The sequence below is a fragment of the Oculina patagonica genome, chromosome 13 (assembly GCF_052425735.1).
Source record: "Oculina patagonica isolate OP01 chromosome 13, crgOcupat, whole genome shotgun sequence".
In the NCBI taxonomy this organism is placed as follows: Eukaryota; Metazoa; Cnidaria; class Anthozoa; order Scleractinia; family Oculinidae; genus Oculina; species Oculina patagonica.
The window spans coordinates 29,730,333-29,751,182 of NC_135770.1; the positions used below are offsets into that span (position 1 = coordinate 29,730,333).

The 20,850-nt window shown below is 41.4% G+C and overlaps 3 protein-coding genes across 3 annotated transcripts in view; 2 read left to right on the plus strand and 1 right to left on the minus strand.

Moving 5' to 3' along the window:
- Positions 1–20,850, plus strand: part of LOC144637277 (ATP-binding cassette sub-family C member 4-like) — a 46,238-nt gene that overhangs the window by 794 nt on the left and 24,594 nt on the right. The window contains exon 2 of the mRNA XM_078496410.1: positions 19,676–20,055. Within this exon, the coding sequence (XP_078352536.1) occupies positions 19,676–20,055 (380 nt within the window). The remainder of the gene's footprint in view (positions 1–19,675; positions 20,056–20,850) is intronic.
- Positions 105–13,339, plus strand: LOC144635554 (ATP-binding cassette sub-family C member 4-like). The gene is made up of 5 exons (XM_078494649.1): positions 105–784; positions 4,657–5,963; positions 6,731–7,301; positions 8,431–8,567; positions 12,420–13,339. Exons 1-5 carry the CDS (start codon positions 507–509, stop codon positions 13,337–13,339), a joined length of 3,213 nt encoding a protein of 1,070 aa, XP_078350775.1. The 5' UTR covers positions 105–506.
- LOC144637282 (uncharacterized) lies at positions 1,309–3,336 on the minus strand. The gene has a single exon (XM_078496414.1). The coding sequence runs from the start codon at positions 3,334–3,336 to the stop codon at positions 1,804–1,806; it is 1,533 nt and encodes a 510-aa protein (XP_078352540.1). The 3' UTR covers positions 1,309–1,803.

Genomic DNA, 20,850 nt, shown 5'->3' on the forward strand with positions numbered 1-20,850 from the left:
TCTTCGGCGACACACTTTACTCTCAGTGCCCTTCTTCATCTAGAAGTATAAATGGCCACTGGTGAGCTGTAAGGGAAACTTGAAAAAATGCTTGGGGATATTAAACCTGCGATAGACATAATCCCATGCAGGAACTTGACTTGAACTGACTTGGGACCTTTTGCTCTTCGCACAACATAGGACACTAACAAAGTACCTCTACTGAGCCCGGTTTTGGGCCACCTTGGACGACACACACAGCATACCCCCAAAAATCACCAATTAACTGACCTCTTAATTTAAAGTCTAGAAAGCTCAATACATTTCTTTAAGGATGCCCTTGTGAAAATTAAATCACAATCAAAACATTTTTTCTCTCCAACCAAGCACGTTCTATTAATACGTTCTATTTATTTTCTTGGTAGGTTATCAGTCTGAGCCAAGCGGATCTATCAAGAATCACAAGTGGATACATCATCAACCTCATCGCCTGTGATCTACAACGCTTCGAACATTCTGTTTCTTGCATGTTTCTGCTAATTCAAGCCCTCTTTGAAACGATCAGCATTTCGTTCCTTATGGCTTACTTATTTGGATGGAGACCTTTTTTGGGAGTGGCTTTTTTGATCTTCCTTTCCGCGTATTACGGTGGAATGGCTAAAGTGTGCGCGACCCTACGATCACGAATCTCTAAAGTGGCTGATCAGCGCGTCAATATTATGAACTCTATTATCCCTGGGATTCGTACCATTAAGATGTACGCTTGGGAGTGGCCGTTCTTCAAAAGAGTGAAACGACTACGAAGGTATGTAAAGACAAGTCGAACATGCTATGTTTACGCTTATGACTTATGGCGGAACTATTATTGCGCCTTCCATTAACAGAACCTCTGTAGCTCAAAACACATCATCATCAACATCATCATTTGATCGTAAAAAATATTGTGGTTAATCATCGTGGTAGAGTACAATAATAATAAAGTATTTTCCGTTTGTCTCACGACGTAGTGTCACTTGTGATGTAGATCGCGACGTTTCGACTGCACACTGCTAGTCTTCATCAGGCGATAAGGTCGACTGGTCTGGTGTAACCTTATAAAGCACGCTGCTGCGCTGTGATTGGTTGGTTTTCAACAGCTGTGATTGGTGCATTTCGATCCTCGCTGTTCCGGTGTGCTGTTGTTCCCTCAGGGATCCGCTGTCGTTCAGTTCTCCTGGTGTTGTGTTTTTTGATCGTGGGCATCCATGCTTCGGGAATTTCAATTCCACTATCCCTGTTGATATTGTTAGGGTGAAGTCTTATCTGAATTGCCTCTTTGACCCTGCGTGTGCACCAGTGTGGTTCACGATCAATAGACTTTTCCTTATTCCAAAGCGGGTAGTGTCCGGTGTTGTGGGTGTGCTCTGAAACGGCGGAGGTCTGGATACGGGCGAGTCGGATGTCCCGGTCGTGTTCTTTGATCCTGTCTTGCATAGGTCTTCCAGTCTCGCCGATGTAAACTTTGCCGCACTCACAGGGAATTCTGTAAACAACGCCATCTTCCTTAGTCGGATCAACGGCGTCTTTCGGCCGTACTAGGTGTGATCTTAATGTAGTTTCCGACTTGAAAACAGCGCGTACGCCTTGTTGTTGTAGGCTGCGTCTACGTTGTTCAGAAAGACCTTTGACATAGGGTAGAACCGCAGTAGATTTAAACTCGGTCGTAGGCTCAGCACTGGCGCTCGGCTTTCTGGTCTTGGTGATCTTCTGCAAGAAAGAAAAAGGATAACCATTAGAAACAAGAACAGGTGACAGATGTTTTTTCTCCTTGGATATAACAGATGGTTAAGTTACGAGGCGTTTAGCACGATCGTAAAGACACTTAACAATACCGCGTTTTACTGATAGAGGGTGGTGTGAATCATACGCTAAGTATTGATCAGTGTGTGTTGGTTTCCTATATACGCTGGTGGTGAGCCGGCCGTCTGGTTCTCTCGAAACTGTGGTGTCGAGGAAGGCGATTTTGCAGTCATTCTCTGTTTCTATGGTGAAGCGGATGGAAGGCTGCTGGTTGTTAAGATGTTGTAAGAAGCTGTCGACTCTTCCGCGATCCAAAATGGTGAAGGTGTCGTCCACGTAGCGTTTCCATATCTTAGGCTTGCAGGATGATGAAGTTATTGCCTGCTCCTGAAAGCTCTCCATGTAGAGATTAGCAACAACAGCGGAAACCGGACTTCCCATGGCTGCGCCTTCCCGTTGTTCGTAAATTGATCCGTTATACTGGAAGTATGTGGATCTCAATACGAAAATCAGGAGGTCAGCGATCTGAGCAGGTGTTAGCGTTGTGCAATCGGCAAGGCTGGGATCGTTCTCTAGTTTCCGTAGCGCGGCTTGAACAGCGCCGTCGATAGGAACGTTTGTAAACAGCGACTCCACGTCAAACGACACCATGATCTCGTTGTCTAGGATCGTCTCACTGCTGATGGTGGATACGAAGTGGGCTGAATTGGTCACTGCGAAATCCGAGTTACCTGTTAAAGGAGACAAGATGTTAGCTCGGTAGGCGGACAAATCATACGCAAAGGTGTTTAGGCATGATACAATAGGTCTTAAAGGTACGTCGGCCTTGTGGATTTTAGGCAAACCGTAGATTCTTGGTGGCTGTTTGTGTCGAGGTCTGATCTTGTTATAAACAGCCTCTGATAAATCTCCGCTTCGTCTCAGGGTAAGCAGCTTTTCGGACAGCTTTCTGGTCAGACGGTCTGTCGGGTCTTTGTTCAGGAGCTGGTACGGTCTGTTCTCGATCAAGGTAGACATCTTAGTGCGGTAGGTATCAGTGTCCAGGACTACGCTAGCACGCCCTTTGTCAGCTGGGAGAATCATGATGGAATCATCCTCTTTTAGGCTTTTAAGCCCGTCTCGCATTTCTTTCGTGATGTTAGGCTCTGGTGGTTCTGCCTGTTGAAGAATGCTGTTGACGGCTCTTCTGACACGGTCTGCTTGCTCGGTGTTGAGTTGTCTGACAGCTGATTCGACACTGGCGATAATCTCCTTGGCAGGGATGTTCGTAGGAGTTACGGCGAAGTTCAGTCCTTTTCGCAACAGAGCTATCTCGGCGTCGCTGAGGGACCTAGAAGATAAATTAATAACCCAGTTAGTTTTGTCAACATACGGTGTATCAGCAAGGGACACAGCCGCGTGTTTTTCGCGCACAAGTTTTTCAAACTTCTGCTTTTGTCTGTCTTTGGTGGAATAAAAGACTCGTTGGGTGTTGATCTTGATCTGTTCTAGTATTCTGTCTGCGGCCTCTGTCGAGAGAGCGGATGTTATGCTCTGTGCAGTGGTGTCTGCTTCCTTCTTCGAATCTCCCTTGGCCATCTGCGTTGATCCGACTAAGCAAGATGGCGTTGTTTACAGAATTCCCTGTGAGTGCGGCAAAGTTTACATCGGCGAGACTGGAAGACCTATGCAAGACAGGATCAAAGAACACGACCGGGACATCCGACTCGCCCGTATCCAGACCTCCGCCGTTTCAGAGCACACCCACAACACCGGACACTACCCGCTTTGGAATGAGGTAAAGTTTATTGATCGTGAACCACACTGGTACACACGCAGGGTCAAAGAGGAAATTCAGATAAGACTTCACCCTAACAATATCAACAGGGATAGTGGAATTGAAATTCCCGAAGCATGGATGCCCACGATCAAAAAACACAACACCAGGAGAACTGAACGACAGCGGACCCCTGGGGGAACAACAGCACACCGGAACAGCGAGGATCGAAATGCACCAATCACAGCTGTTGAAAACCAACCAATCACAGCGCAGCAGCGTGCTTTATAAGGTTACACCAGATCAGTCGACCTTATCGCCTGATGAAAACTAGCAGTGTGCAGTCGAAACGTCGTGATCTACATTACAAGTGACACTACGTCGTGAGACAAACGGAAAATATTTTATTATTATAATCATTTTAGACCTCCAAGAAACCACAAGGCTTATGGGGGAGGCCACCTCGGGTTAATAATTGTGAATCCCGCTGCCTTTAATCAAATTTGCGATAACAATCAATGAACCTTTGAAAAAAGAAAAGAAAAAAACTAAATGGATCGAAATCTACCAATGATAAGACACAGACGTGACCTCTGAATCCGTTAAGGTGTACTTTTGTTTCCTGGGAGGTCCGCTGAGATGATGAAAGGCAGCCGGAGAAAAACGCAAACGTTGATTGTTAAAAGGCGCAGTAACGTGAAAATAATTCTTCTGCTCAGAAAAAATTAAATTTAACGCACTAAATGAAGGTACGTTTTCATTTGGGGCGGTAGAGGGCAGCGTGTTGATGAGATTACGCTGCAAAACGGTAATAAATGAAGAACAAGAAAGAACGGGAGAATCGAGATGGGGAATGGTCACATAGTTCTATCTTCCCTGTTAAGGTAAGGTAATTTGAGAAACATGAGTTTAACAGCAAGGAGCACCATAAATTTGTCCACAAAAAAATAACAAATCCTGCAGCCCTCCCTCCCAATGAAAAAATACACTTTCCTCGCACCTGTTATCCGATATGCTACACCATAAATTTGTCCACAAAAAAATAACAAATCCTGCAGCCCTCCCTCCCAATGAAAAAATACACTTTCCTCGCACCTGTTATCTGATCATGCTACGCCTCACGGCAATATTTTTTCTTTTAGCCTAGAATTAAAACTAACCCGATGGAAAACAGCAATATTGGCTACCTTCCAACCTCTTCTTTATACTTCTCCATCAATTGCTGCTTTTATATCCTTGGTTTCACTGGTATCCTCAGGAACTGAACTCACTTCATATAACACGTTCATGATTTTATCCCTGACAACTGTCCTAAAGAATTCTGCGTCTTGGAAATTATTTTTTCCTGGAAGCATGCTTGCCGACTTTACCACAGCTTTGAATCGTATTCAGGAGGTACTTGAATTCCAGAATGACAACATCCACAAATACCTACACGATACTTTCACCAAAAAGGGATGCACTTCCCTGGGAGAAAATGACTTTCCTTTTAATCACAAAGATGGAAATTTCCAACTTTCCAGTAAAGCAAACACTAATGGCATTCACTTTGGCGAAGATCCATTTATTTCACTGCAAAATGTTGTCTGCAGTTGGTATTCTGACTGCAACAAACCAACACTGAAGTCTCTCAGTTTATCTGTTTATAAAGGCGATTTAGTGTTCATCACAGGTCCCGTTGGTTGTGGCAAGTCATCCCTACTGTACGCTATCTTGCATGAAATTCCACTCTTGAAGGGAAAGATATCGTGTCATGGCAAAATTTCCTGGGTTGGTCAGCAGCCCTGGGTGTTCTCCGATACGATACGGGAAAACATTTTGTTTGGTAAGCCTTTCGATCCGCAGAGATATCATGCGATATTACAGGCCTGTGACTTGCAGAAAGACTTGCAAAAGTTCCCAGATGCAGACATGACACTAGTTGGAGAACGTGGAATAGTTCTGAGTGGTGGTCAGCGCACTCGTGTTGGACTAGCACGCGCTTTGTATTCTGATGCCGATATCTATCTTTTTGATGATCCATTAAGTGCCCTGGATACAAAAGTTGGATATCACGTTTTCAAAACCTGTATCACCGGTTTACTTTGTGACAAGACCCGGCTGGTGGCCACTCACAATTTGGAAATCCTCAGGGATGCTGATAACATAGTGTTAATGAAGGAAGGATCCAGTTTAGAGAAAGTCGATTTCAAAGCACTCGTCAAGTCTGGGTTTGAGATTGCTGCTATTGACAAGACAAAAATTGATGGAAGAGTCACGTCTGCGGAAAGAGCAACAGCACAACAAGAGTCAGCGACGATATTGGACACAGAATACGCCAGGCTAGAAACTGCTGAAGAAGATCGTTCGATAGGTTCTGTGTCCTGGACGCTGTACTTGGATTACATACGTGCTGGAATGCGTACAGCTTCAGCTGTGGCTCTGGTGATATTTTTCCTCATCGTTCAAGGTTAGCCTTAACATCATGCTTGTAAAACATTCAAGGAACTACACGCGAGTTCAAGTTCATTAGGAACTAACTAGAAGATGGTTTTTCATATTCTATAAAAAATATTGTAGATATTGCAAGCTTAATGTCTAGGAAAGCTGCTAGTGGATGCCCGAACCATTAGGCGAGGGCATTCAGCTGCTTTTCTAGTCCTCAAAAGTGCATTATTGTCTATAGGACATAGTCGAAAACACATCTTCTTGTTGGTATAGAATATAGCATAAAAATGTTTCTCCAAGACTGCTGATCTTACAAGACTCGCTTTCACTTACGGCAGTCACGAATGCACCCAACACTGGTAAAGTGAAGGTTCAATTTATCCTTTTCTTTGGTGACTTCTTCATAAATGAACTAAGATACCATTTCATTCATATTTCAAATTCATAGTCCTTCCTCCGACTCGAAAGAGATTCTAAAAGGTCGACAAAGGCGACAATCCTTGTAGAATTTAGACATTCAAATTTCAACTTCATTCATGACCTCTAGCGTACGTCTGGCTGTAAGTTTTTAAAATTGGTCGCTAAATTCGATTTGAAAAGGACAAAATTGAAGTTTTCTGACAAATTATGGCTAAAAATTTTTTCTTACCCTTAAGAGTTTCTAAACGCTCGCATTTGCATTTGTTTGCAGCAAAATGTTATTGAGTACATTATTATAAACATGGTACATCAGCCCCCAGGTTTCATTTTCACCGTGTCGGTTTTCTTCTCTTATTTCGTTTAAATTAGGATTGCGTATATTCGCGGATTGGTGGCTTCTTCATTTGACTAGCGGATCACATGACCGGAAGCATCAAACTGTCGATCTTTACATATATGGCTGTATGGTAGCCGGGGCCTTTCTTCTCTCTATCGCTAGAACAGTCGTGTTTGTCAACGCTCTGTTGAACTCCTCTCAGCACCTACACAACTCCATGATGTCAGCAGTGTTAAAAGCACCGGTTTTGTTCTTCGACACAAATCCAGTTGGACGAGTACTAAACAGGTTTTCGCGAGATATAGGCATTATGGACGAACTAATGCCGGATGTATTTCTGGAAGCAGTTGAGATTGTTCTGTATTGCATTGGAGCAGTTGTTCTGCCGTCCATCCTGAATCCATGGATTATTCTGCCAGCTATCCCGCTCATGGTCCTGTTCATGTGGTTTGGGCGGTATTACCTAAGAACATCACGTGATCTGAGGCGACTGGAAGGAGTAACTCGAAGCCCAGTACTTTCTCATTTTAGTGACACGTTGGATGGACTGGTGACTATTCGCGCATATAAGAAAGAAAATGCGTTTCTGGAAGAATTGTACAGGTTTGGTCTAGCATTTTGTCGATAAAATATCGTGTTAATCTTGTACGATGCTATCCATACATCTTTGCAGAGGATTAACTTGACTTCACTGAGTTACTCTCTTAGTCAATATAAATGATAAACTCGCTTAAGTGTTTGCAGTAAGGCTCATTTACACGAGCAATTTTTATGTGACAATTTTTATTCGCTCATGTACATGAGATAAAATGGAAAGTTTTTATGTGACAAATCAAAATTGCTCGTGGAGACGACTCGTCACATACAATGTGGCAAATATTGCATCAGCATACCGTAAAATTCCGGTTATAAGCCCTGGGCTTATACAACTTCGTAAGGGGTTTTGGGTGGGCTTATAAACGGAGGGGCTTATATCCGGAAGGGCTTGTAAGCGGAATAAAAAAAAACGTTTCGAAACGAGCCACGGGAGTGTTGATCGAAATACGTTTTTAAGTTAAAACGCATAATAAAGCAACATTTAGCCCTGTTTAGTACTGTCATCCGGCAGAGAGGGGCTTATATCCGGGAGGGCTTATAATCGGATGTATTTTTTTGTTGCCAGATAGATGGGCCTATAACCGGGGGGGGGGCTTATAAGCGGGAGGGCTTAAAACCGGAATTTTACGGTTTATAATCCCCTACGGCCTTATGTGCCCAAGGGCACGAAGAGGATTGATTGAGTGAGTGAGTTTATGGTCCCCAATCTCCCAAACACCCACTGGGCACTGTGCGCGCGTATCTCTGTCCACATCTCTGCTGTCCAAGGTCATTAACAGCGCGCTAAGCTTTGAACTGCTGACCAGTAATTGCTGGCCATCTACACGATCAGATATATTTGTCACATAAAAATTGCTCGTGTAAACGCGGCTCAAAGCTCAACTTAGAGCGGCCGTTTTCAATTTCTTTTATCCAATACCATTGTTGCAAGAACTCGAAATTAGTAAATGTATGATTTTGACAGTATAAAAGGTTCTTTAATTAACTTGTACGATCTATCTAAAAATATGGGTCAAATGTGGGTAGGATGGCAGGGAAGCTACTGCTACTCTATTATTTTTTTCAATTAATTTTCTTTTGTTGTCTTCTTTGCTTGTTTGTCTGGTTATTTGTTTCTGTGTTTATTAATCTTCAGTTTTCAAGACGGTCATAACCAGTCCTGGTTCGCGATTCTTTCCACAATCAGATGGTTAGCAATCCGTGTGGACATGATCTGCGTCATTTTCATGACGTTTGTACTTTTCCTCGCTATAGCTACTCACTCAGGATCAGGTAAATGATCGTGATTTATTGTATATGCCTTTAAAGTAGTATTCGTCCTACTGGCAAAACTGCTGATAGTAGGGTAACACCTTATCTCTCTGTGTAGCCTGAAATAACTCCCCGTGTTTAAAAGCTGACCCAAGACCTTTTACAAAGCTGAATTATTCCAGGGCCACTACATTGAACGGCCACAACATTGGTGTTTAAAACGTTCAGTTTGGTTTTATAGCTGTACTTTAATGACTTCCATAGGGGCTTTAGGGTAGCGAAAGCATTTCTTGCAAGGGTCAGTCTTCGCTTGATGTCTACCTCCGTTCCACCGTGCTTGTCTAGCATTGCACTAAGGTATGGGAATGCTTCAAAGTCTTCCAGCTGGTTTCCTTCAAAAGTGATGAAGCGCTATTCTAGCAATTCAGGCGCATGGTCTTGGTTTTTCTAGGGTTAATGCTAAGCCCAACAACCTCAGCCGTATCGTGGAGGCAGGGTGTCTTTTCCTGCATGTCGCTATGTATCCTTGCTAAGAGTGCTATATCATCTGCGTGGTGAGATTCCAACACAGCTCTCTTCTTTTATCAAGCGTATTTCTCGTGACCCAATCAATCACGATAACAAAGATGAAACCAGAAATGACACAGCTCTGCTACTCACCACTTCTCACCATAAACCAGTCTGATGTTCTTTTGCCCTCAAGAATGCAGCTTGAGCTTCGATCGTACAAATCTCTAACGATGTTGATGGACATGCCAGTTATGCCGAATACCTGTATTATGGCCCATAGCTTCTCTCTGATGACGCTATCAAAGGCTTTCCTGAAATCAGCTTCTCATCTACACCCTTCTATATTCTGTCAATTGGAATTCAGCAGATAGATATTCGATGGCACTGATAGGAGAGATATACCACGGTAGTTGTCGCATATGGTCAAATTCCCTTTCTTCGGGACTTTCACAATGAGCGATATTCTTCAGTCTGATGGGGCCTCCTGCTCCGCCATGATCTTGTTGAATAGCTTATTGAGCGTCTTGTTTGCGTTGCCTTGCGTGCACGTAAGCATTTCTGCACTGATGGAGTCCATTTCTGGGTATTTCCTGTTGTTCAGTCCTGATATGAAACCTCCTATCTCAGCTTCCGATATTTCTGATGTTGTTATTTCTGGTAGTTTCTGTGCAGCAACAAAGCCGATGTTGCTTGGCATGTTAGTTCTTGCAGAGTCTATGTTAAGCACTTTATCAAGATGCCCCTTCCATCTTACAAGGATTTCCTCTTTGTTTATTAGCAACTTCCTATACTTTTCGCGATGGTTGTCATTATGTTTCTCTTTGCCTGGACAATCTGCTTGTTCAGCCGGTAGAAGTCACCGATGTTGTTGCCCCTAGTTGAATTTTTGCTTCTTTTGCTATGTTGTCCGCCATTCTCCTGTTATCAGCCCGTGCTCTCGTTTTTACCTCTTTATTTTTTCTCCTGTATTCTTCTCTCTTTTGCTCTGTTAGTTGCACAGACCTGACTCGCCCATGTTGCTCTATGATCTGTCTTCTCTAATCTATTTTCCTGTATGTTTCGGCACTAATCCAGTCACACTTAATTCTTCTTCTTTCTCCGAGGACAGCCTCTGCACACTCATTATATACGTACATTTCTTCAACTACAACCTGCCATGCTCTATACTGTCATCCTCATTGTTGGCCAATGCTTCGAATCTGTTTCGGACTTAAATGCAGAACTGCTTTTTGACTTGCTGATCCCTGAGTCTCATTGTGTCGCTCAATTCTTAGCTCTCCACAACTTCAGCCAATACAAGATGATGGTCGCTGTTGGCATCCGCACCTCTTATCGCTCTGGTGTTGAGCAGAGACCTCATGTACCGTCCATTGACTATGATGTGGTCAATCCTGGACATAGCTGATAAACTTGTGAATATCTCTGTGCTTAAACAGTATTCCACCGATGACGAAGTCGTTCAGTGTGCATAATTCTGCTCGCCTCTCATCATTCTCATTCATCGTTCCTATTTCATGCCTTCCCTTGGCTCTCTCCCATCTTTCGTTTTCTTCACCTACTTTGGCATTGGCGTCCCCCATGATGACCAGCATGTCATGCCTGGGTGATGTTTCCACTTCTTTTTGCAGCTGTTCGTAGAATTCATCCTTCATTCCTTCTTCTGCGTCATTAGTTGGTGCGTAGATCAATATTTCTGTGAGCCGTACATATCGTGATTGAATCTTGCACTCATAACCCTTTCACTGACCGGGTTCCATCTTAGCAGTGCTGTTCTTGCTTCTCTCTTCAGGACTAGACCTACTCCTCTCTGGTGTTCTTCCTCAGATCCGGAGTACAAGATGTATTCACCTGTTCCGGTCTTCAATTCCCCAAACCCAGTCCATCTCATTTCACTCAGTCCAAGTATGTCCCGTCTATACTTCCTCATTCACTACATTGGCTGTTTTGTTCACTTGGAACATGCTGAATGTTCTGCATGCAGCCATTTCTAAGAGTTGACTTTGGTGATGTCTGAGATGCAGTTGACAATGTGATTGGGCTTCTGGATTCCTCTTGGCTTTCTCCATAAGCCGTCATACTTGCAGTTTCGGGATTCCAAGATAGGAAATCATCCTTGGGTGTGCCGCATGTTGCCTGCCTGCATCTGTGGGTGGATCTTGCTAGTTCTGATATGATTCCCGTAATCTGACTTTTATTTTACTGTGTAGGGTTATTGGCCCTACGCCAAATCCCCAATCTGCAGGTTCAGACACTGTCATTTCGCCTTGCTTCTTACCTTCGACCTGCCCGGCTTCTGCCAGGGATATTGCAATCCCAGGCGGTATAACTTTCATAGTCATGGAAGCACGCAAACTCCCCCACCACTACAAGGCTACAGTATGCAAAAAACTGCCCAGCAGGACTAGTTTTCAAAACTTGAAGCTCAGAAAATACAACACCGGTTTTTCATGGATTGCACTGGCTTCCAATAAGACAACGGATTACATACAAAATATTACTCCTTTCGTACCAAAGCCACCAAAATATATAGTGGATTTTCTTCAGTATTGTACTCCGACGGCAACTAGATCCATTTCAAAAAATCTGCTTGTAATACAATATCAAATCGTAAGTATTATGGAGACAGATCGTTTCAAGTTGCTGCAAGCAGACTTAGGAACGCTTTACTTAATAGGATAAGATCCATTTAATGAATTTACGAAAGAGGTTAAAACACTTCTTTTTAGAGCGGCTTTTTATTAATGTTATGTCAGTCTGATCCATAACTAAGTGAGAGTTTTTTCTTTATTTTTTTAGTCCCGTTTCTTAACAAAACGTATTAGATTTTATGTTTTTTTTTTCAATTTTAAATATTGTAAAGCGCTATTATAAAGCGCCATTGAGCTCTGGAAATGGCGCTATATAATTAATTAATTTATCTATCTACTTATTTATTCAGTTAGTGTATTGGTGAAATAACACGACCAAAGCTTCAAACCTTTTATTATTGTCATGACTATCGAAATTATCAGGATTGATCAGTTAGACAACAGTGATGAGGTTCGAAATCAATTGGTCCTTCCGATAGTCACCATACAATCGCGAGTAATTAAATCAATTTGGATTAGTGACGTAGTCAGTGACGCTATTAATTATAATTCACATAATATCGATTAATATTTAAACGATACAGTTAGTTAGTTTGCTAAATAGCGTATTTTAACAAAAACGTTCATTGATACACACACATGTACCTTGAAGATCATTTAGGCAGCTCTTCAGTTAATCGTTGGAACAGCGAACAAGGTTACCTAAGTTGTTCAGGTAACTGGATTTACCTGAGAAAATGCCGCTGAGGTTTTGGTATTTTTTTTTATTTTGCAGGTATCACAGCGTTGTCCCTTGTGTACACTCTTCAACTTGCATTAGATACGTCAAATTACGGCGTCAGACAGTGTTCAGAGGTCGAAAATTACATGACGTCAGTTGAACGTGTCATCACATATACTCACATTGAGCAAGAACCTGGGTACGAGAATCTATCTCAACCTCCAGAAACCTGGCCAGAGAACGGTCAAGTGACAGTAAAGAACCTGGGTCTAGTCTACTACCAGGGTGGACCAGAAATACTTAAAGATGTCAGTTTTACCATTGATGCTCACGAGAAAATTGGAATTGTTGGTCGCACAGGCGCTGGCAAGTCGTCTTTGGTTTCAGCTCTCTTTCGCATGCCTCAGCCATCTGGCGATGTCATAATTGATGATGTTATTATCAGTGATATAAACATTCAAAGCTCTCGTCGAGTAATGTCAGTTATTTCCCAAGATCCAGTTCTGTTTACCGGTTCACTGCGCATGAACTTGGATCCTTTTGAGGAGCACGAAGACAAGGAACTCTGGGATGCATTAGAAGAAGCAAGTTTGAAGACCATGGTGAAAAAGTTATCACAAGAACTGAGTGAGGAGATTAAAGAATGCGGGGCAAACTTCAGCGTCGGTGAAAGACAACTTCTGTGTCTGGCTCGCGCCTTACTGAAGAAATCCAAGATCATTGTTATGGATGAAGCAACAGCAAATGTCGATTACAAAACAGATCGGTTAATTCAAGAAAAAATTCGCACAAAATTTGAGCATTGCACCGTGATTACAATTGCACATCGATTGAACACAATCATCGATTACGATCGAGTTTTGGTTCTGGAAAATGGGCAAGTTGTCGAATACGACAAACCAGAAAATTTATTACAAAACAAAGGAGGACAGTTTTCGAGACTTTACCATGGCTATGATAAAGATATAGATTAGAATATTGGTTCAGAAAAATGTATGACAATAAATATCGTGACAAGGTTCCTTCGTGTGAAGACGATTTGATTACGTTTCAGTTGAAGACATTGAATTTTCTAAAAAAATCAGTCGGGATGGGAAGAAGGTTCGGCGCGATGGAAAGAAAGATCAGCGGGACAAAGGAACAAGCTCTGTGTGTTATGTGACTTCTCCTAGGAATTTTTTTTTGCTGTAGCAGACCCTGGTTTCCAGGAACTCTCAAGAAGGGTGTTTTTTCTTCTTCTTTTCTAATGGAGGACTAAACAAACTAAACAGCCCTGTAGTTAAAATGGTTAAGAATGAAATTGTCTTTCCGAACCCTTCCCATGTGAGCTGCCAATGGAAATACGTCTAAGGGCGCTTTCCATTTTGTCAGAACTGGCCGGCCGGTCCGGTGGTTTTGAATGTGAAATGGGCCTTTTGTACGGATTTTTCCCACAAATCCATTATAACAGTGTATAATATTTAGGCTGATTGAATGATTTGTCAGACAAATCTGACTAACAATGGAATTCTGTTCTCGAATACACCGGTCTGGCCGGCCAGTTCTGACGAATGGAAAGCGCCCTAAGTGTTCATCAGAGAATGTTGAGATCGATGCAGGATTTCAATGTCAGTTTAAATAATTGCCGTCAAAAACCAGCTGCCGTTCGCTTGATGCAAACTCGTTTGCAAAATGACTCGCTTCATGTGTAGGACCAGGATGAAGAAAAAAATCACATTTCCCTTTTGGTTACACGTACAATTTTAAAAATAGGAAAAACTGAATAAATACATTTTCATGACTGATATTCTGTTTATTAATCGGGGATTCGTTCAGTTCAGGCTGCGTCTACTATTGACGGCTTACACTTGAGTGTTGTCAAATCACTGCAAATAGTGATCCTAGTATTGGTTCTTGAAGGTTACAGCAAATGAACAAAGCGAAAATTAAAGGAGAAGTTCACTCCAGAATGGCCATTTATTTTCTTTCGGGTTCGGTAAGTTTGATTGAGATTCTACGAAGTCATTCGTCGGGGTCTTCCGGATTGTTTATTTTCGCCATGATGAAAGTTTTAACGTGCAACTACACCAAAGTTCGCTTGCAAGTGACTGCTCTGGTTTCCCGTGCATATCTCCCGTGACTCCTTAGCGACATTTACCAATGACGAAGTAGAATCGAACTCACGATAAAATTTGGTCAATCGAACAAAATAAAACGTTCGATTACCGAACGGTTGATAATCGTACTCAATCGAACGTTCGATTACAGAACTGTTTGTTTGATTTTGATTTTTAGATATTACACTGATTAAAACAAAGTTCTGAAAACGTGCCTAAATGTTATCAAACTTGTGTATATTTTGCGGATATTTTGTACGGCATACGTCCCCCTTATCTTTTGTTAGGGTAATCATTGTCAAATCTGCACAATAACCACGTTTTCGGTGGAAATTGTGAAGGTTTAATTACTGCTAGTTTTCAGTGAACCCGAAAAGAAATGTCGAGAGCGTCAAGTACCCGAAGCGATATTCAGGAGACCCAGCAGGAGACTGCATGTATCGAAATTACATGTGCTGTAAAAGGATATCAAGAATGCTGTTTTAGTGTTGATGTGAGAGAAGCGTTTCGCATTTTTAAGAAGATCGGTTCTAAAGAAAGAGCGTTCAAAGTGACTACAGCAAAAACCCGCTTATAAGAACTAAGATTTTCTAATTAGACTTAATATGTTCTTATAGAAGTGGTATTTTTTAGTGGGATTTTAGGCTACTTAGGTTCTTAAATAGGTGCTGAATTTGATAGGGGCACTAGTATTCAGCACAGATAACTACTACAGGGCATAATAATTATGTGATAAATAATATATATTTCTGTATTCAATAATTATCTAAAATACAGTTTGAAAGATAATGTTCTTTCAGCCACCAAATTGCACAACATTTAAAAACTAATGTGTTACGTTCATCAAGTTCGCTATGCCTCATTGATTTAAAATTAGCAAAAGGTTATTTTCGAGACCCCGTGCGTGGCCATTTTTGTGGTTTGTAAATCGTGAAAAACCGCTGTGTGAATCGCGATTGAAGTATACCGAAAGTATCGTGAAAACGAAGTTATTTGTTCCATCATTCGTCAAATATGCAAATTAGTTTTACCTCCTTTTACCACCACTGAGTAGATAATAATGTCTTTCTGATTATGAATGATATCGAAGAAGAAATCACGATTCAATCAGGGACGAATCAGATTGCGCGGTGGTCTGGGTATTTGTAAAACAATAAAAATGCAAGCAAGATAGAAATTCCCTTTTGATATTTATTCGTGTGTTACAATTGCGTAAAAAGTACTTTTAATGTTAGAAGTTATGTGTTGGGTCGTTCAAGTATAAAATTGAAATATTTTATGTGCTTAGGACATAAAATTGTACTGACTTGTTTCCTAGAGTTAACCGATCAAATGTTATATTCTCTTACACGTATCATTGTACACACATGTTGCGTTTTTCCTAGAAATCAATTCTTCAATGATATAGGAAATTGAGCATTTTAACTTAACTATTTTTAAATGGAACTTATAAACCGATTTCTCGGTAAAATTGGATTCATTATACTTCTTAGCATTGTTGTTGCTAAGGCATATTTTCTTTTTCCAGCTGCGTTAGCTACGAAATTTGTTTACATACACACGGTTGTCGTTGGCAATTATAACAAGATAAAAATTGAAAACCACTTTTTGAAAGCGCTCCTTTCAGAAAAAAGTTGCTTTGGACCCTACTTCATACTAATAAATTTTTGTGTGATTTTTCTGTCAAACTTTACTCGTTTTATTGACTTTTTGCGGATGTTTTAGTCGCAATGTTCAATAGCTTATGTATTTCTTTCACACTTCGCACAAACGTACAAAATCAAGCATTGATGCTTTATGAGATATGTTTGTACCCCGTACTCGTACGTTTAATGATATGGATAACTCTGTACTGGAAACCACTCCCACGTAACTGGGATTTCGCAACCTATTTCTTGAAACACCTATGTCGTTTGAAAATTTCATCAACAACCTTTACTGTAAATCTTAGCACAACTCTTAAGTTTTATTCCGTAAATATGTTCTTTGTAAATTTTATATTGATTCTGCTATCTTATTTAGATCTAACATATTTCTTACAGTAGAAAAATTGGCCGTTTTTATGCTAGAGACGTTAAAGCTGTCTTAGACGTTAAAGCTGTCTCAAGACGACATTAACGTCTAGTATAAAAACGGTAAATAAGACAGACGCCTTTAACGTCTGATGGCTTTAACGTCTTTTCGTAAGAGCGTCTGAACGACGCTCTTATCGGACAGCTTTAACGTCTCAGACGTTAAAGCCGTCTAGTATAAAAACGGGACGTCGTTAACTAGTATGAAAACAGTAAATAAGACAGACGCCTTAAACGTCTGATGGCTTTACGTCTTCGTGTCCAGTGTCCTCCGAGTGTCGAACCCAGTCTTCTTTTTATTTTTTTCTGAAAAGCTGTCTACTAAAGGCGTCCCGTTTTTATACCAGACGCCTTTAACGTCTTAGACGTTAAAGTCGTCTGACGACATTATCGTCTCTAGCATAAAAACAGCCATTTAGGAAAGAAAAGATCTCTTACAAGTAAATTTTTCGAAGGTGCATGCTTAATTATGCTAGTTTGGCATTTTTAAAAGCTGATTGACAGCTCGAGTCTGATCCATATAAAAGAGCGCGCGCCAAATCTTATCTTCTGAGTAGTAATAGTCAGGATCTAAAGTGATCGTCATGTAGCTGTGGAGCCTAAAAATAAAGCAAGTTGGAACGGTAGCTGTGATTGAGTGTTGAAGTTGAGGGTATCAATCCCCCAAAACCTTTCTTCAACAAACCTTTTTAAAAAACTTAAATGAGTTTCTTTTCATTTCAGATTTCTCTAATTTCAGAAAAGGTCAATGGCTGCAGAGTATAATCGTCTAGAGTCAAAAACCAAACAAAATCCCAAGAAAAACGCTAACATCTTTTCCATTCTTTCATTCTCTTGGGTGGGAGAGCTTCTTTCCATCGGGAACAAGCGTCCTCTAGAAACTGACGATCTATTTCCTTTACCTGACGAGGACAAAACCGCACCGTCAACGGAAAAAGTACAATGTACATGGAGTGAAGAAAGACGTGTTCCTGGAAAAAGGGGAAATGGACATCGACTGTTCAGAGCGCTCATTGCAATGTTCCCCTGGACTGATTACATGTTCGTTTTGAGTACAACGTTGTTAGATGGCATTGGCAATTTTCTCCAGCTGGTGTTTTTGAGTTTGTTGTTACCGGAATTAATGAAATCTTCCAATAAAGAGCTGGAATGGACGTATATATTCGCTGGCGGTATCTGCCTGAGTTCTTCCGTGCGATTTCTTGCTAGACACCATCTCGCTTATAATGCTTATTTGATGGCGCTAAGATGGAAGTCAGCAACAATTGGGATCATATACAAAAAGGTATCGTAGATCGTAGTTGTTGTTCAGCGGGAGGCGCAGTGGCCTAATGGTTAGCCCATTGGACTCCGGATTTAGCGGTCCCGGGCCCCGTTGGCCGGTGTCATTGCATTGTGACCTTGGGCTACGCAAGTTGCTCTGATAGTGCCCCTCTTCATCTAGAAGTATAAATGAGCATCGGAGAATTTTTAGGGCAACTTGATAAAAAAAGATATATGTTATTTGCCGGCCGGGAGGTCCGTATAGGGACCTTTCCTTTCTTTTTTCTTGCGTTGTTTAAAACTTGTCTATTGTTTAGACTTGTGACTTTATGGACAAAGAACGCTAATTAGTGCCCCGCGCAAGATAAGTGTGATTTTTTCGCTTTGTTTTAACAGTAATTAATTGAGCTATTTTAACAAAAGGAATAAACAACATTAGGGGCGCTTTCCATTCGACCAAAACTTCTGGTTTGAGTTTCCAGAAAATTCCAGTGCAAATGGAACAGCATTTTCCAACTTTTCCGGTTGACTGCACGGAAGGCAAAAAACATTTGCATATGGTCAGGTAGTGCGTCTAATATGGAAATTTCTTCGGTGCATTAAAATAATGCACTGTGGCCGGTTTCGCAAATAAAAAGCATTCCGAGCACTGAAAATAAACTCCGTGAATGACATCGTGGCCGCAAATACAGGGACCTTTCAAAAGGCACACTACAAGCAACGAAAAGGTCGCCAACCCAAAAAGTTTAATGAGCGATAATGAGCGTAGCCTGCACGCACGTTATAAACATTTGTACATTTCTTTGCTGCCGCCTGCAAAACAACAACGAAAAGCAACCGAGTTCACCTAAATTTTTTATGCTTTTTCCAAAATTTCCGGAAAAGTGGTCAACCTCGCAAGGTAGACCCAAATTTTCGAAAACAATTTCCGGGAACTTTCAGTTCCATTTGATTTTGCTTCTGGAATTTCCGGGGTTTTCGGTTGAATGGTTCGCATTTCGGAAAGTCAACACTTTCCGGATTTTCTGGAAACTTTCCCAGGAAATTTCTGTACCATTCGTCCTTGTTCCGAAATTACCGGAATTTTTGGTCGAATGGAAAGCGCCCCAGCATTACCCCAATCAAATGACCGGTATTTCGATCCTTCTTGAGTAAGTGTCTACTTATAAAAACCCACTCAGAACAATTCTCATCATTCGTTCATGTTCGTTCATGGAAACTACTAAGGAAAATTTAAGCAATGCTCTATGCAATTCAGACATATGATCAGAATAAAATTAGCGTTTCTTCTCTACACGAGTCGTAGGTAGTATGTCAAACATTAGAAGTCTTTACTTAAGTTAGGGGGCGACTGAACTTATTTGGGGGCGACGTAACTTCAGTTTTCGGGCGACGTGACCTGAAATGGGGCGACGTTACTTGGAGTGACCGTGCAATGGGGCGACATGACCTACATCCGGGAAAAACTGTACCCAGGGTCTTGAGGCCGTAGGCCGAGGGCCGTGCTCAAGACCGAGGGTACACTTTTTTCCCATACAGGTCAACCTAGGCCGGCAAATAACGTCTTTATTTTTTTTTCCTACTTAAATATGTTATGTAAAGAAATTTAGAAAGTTTGTGTCAAAAACTCTATGTGTGTTTAGGCGCGCATTCAATTTCGATGTTGAGTTGATCGACAGGTTTATCGAATAGTGATTTCAACTTAAAGCACTGAACGACCCATCCACCTACCTGTCTCAGTTAACAGTAACCGAATACTTTGTTTACAGTCGTATAGCTAAATCTATACTCTTTACAACTATTTTAATTGAAAGTAAATAATGATCCGATTATTTTTCCACCCACTGAGCACTATACTTTCTATCAATTTCCTTGGTAGGTTCTTAGTCTGAGCCAAGCGGATCTATCAAGGATCACAAGTGGATACATCATCAACCTCATCGCCAGTGACCTACAACGCTTTGAACATTCTGTTTCTTGCATTTTTCTGCCAATTCAAGCCCTCTTTGAAACAAGTGGCGTGTCGTTTTTTATGGTTTACTTATTTGGATGGAGACCTTTATTGGGAGTAGCTTTTATGATCTTCCTTTCCCTGTATTACGGTGGAATGGCTAAAGTGTGTATGATCTTACGATCACAAATCTCTATGGTGACTGACAAGCGCGTCAATATAATGAACTCTGTTATCCCTGGGATTCGTACCGTTAAAATGTACGCTTGGGAGTGGCCGTTCATCAAAAGAGTGAAACGACTACGAAGGTATGTAAACGAAATTAAAATCTCCATAATAACCTCAGGACTTCAGGACTTGGGGCCACCGCGAGGAAACTATTATACCAGAAAAATTATATCTAGTAAAGCCTTTTACCAGTATGTGGCTTTTAGCTCTCGGCGCGAATTCTGTAGCATGAAACGGATAGAAGTGTTGCTACTAGCCACCCCCCCCCCCCTAAATGGGATGATAGTCGATAGCGGGGACCCAGTTATAAAAGTGGGTGGAACGAGGAAGGGTAAGAGAAAAGAGTCTTGACCTATTGCAAGAACAGTAAACAATGCCCCGGCGAGAGTTCGAAACCAGCCCGCTCGATCAAGAGGCCAGTCCTATAACCATTAGGCCACCGGGCCTACCACATTAGACCTTATATATGGTAATGTCATATGTTCTAAATTCACCACCAGGCCTCGTTTACGCAAATTATTCTCAACCTCTGCCACCTTCCTGCAGTTTTCAGGTGGGTATAAGGGAAATCCTTGCTGATGTCATTGTTTCCGTTTTGCCTCTTTAGCATGCAACTTTGCGTAGAGAAGACATCACGCTATATAGCAATTCACTCTAGATATGTTTTAATACTCGGCGAAATTTTCAGCTCTTTGCTTTCAATGTTCCAGGAGATATTAACTTCCAAAACTGCAAAATTTCTGGCTGGCAAAAGCGCTAATCGAGCCTATACATTCTTTGTGAAACTTTTAGTTTTAAAACTCCTATCACACGGGCTCAAATATATAGTGAAAGGTAATCGCGCAATGTTTTTTCAATATTCAGAATTAAAAGTT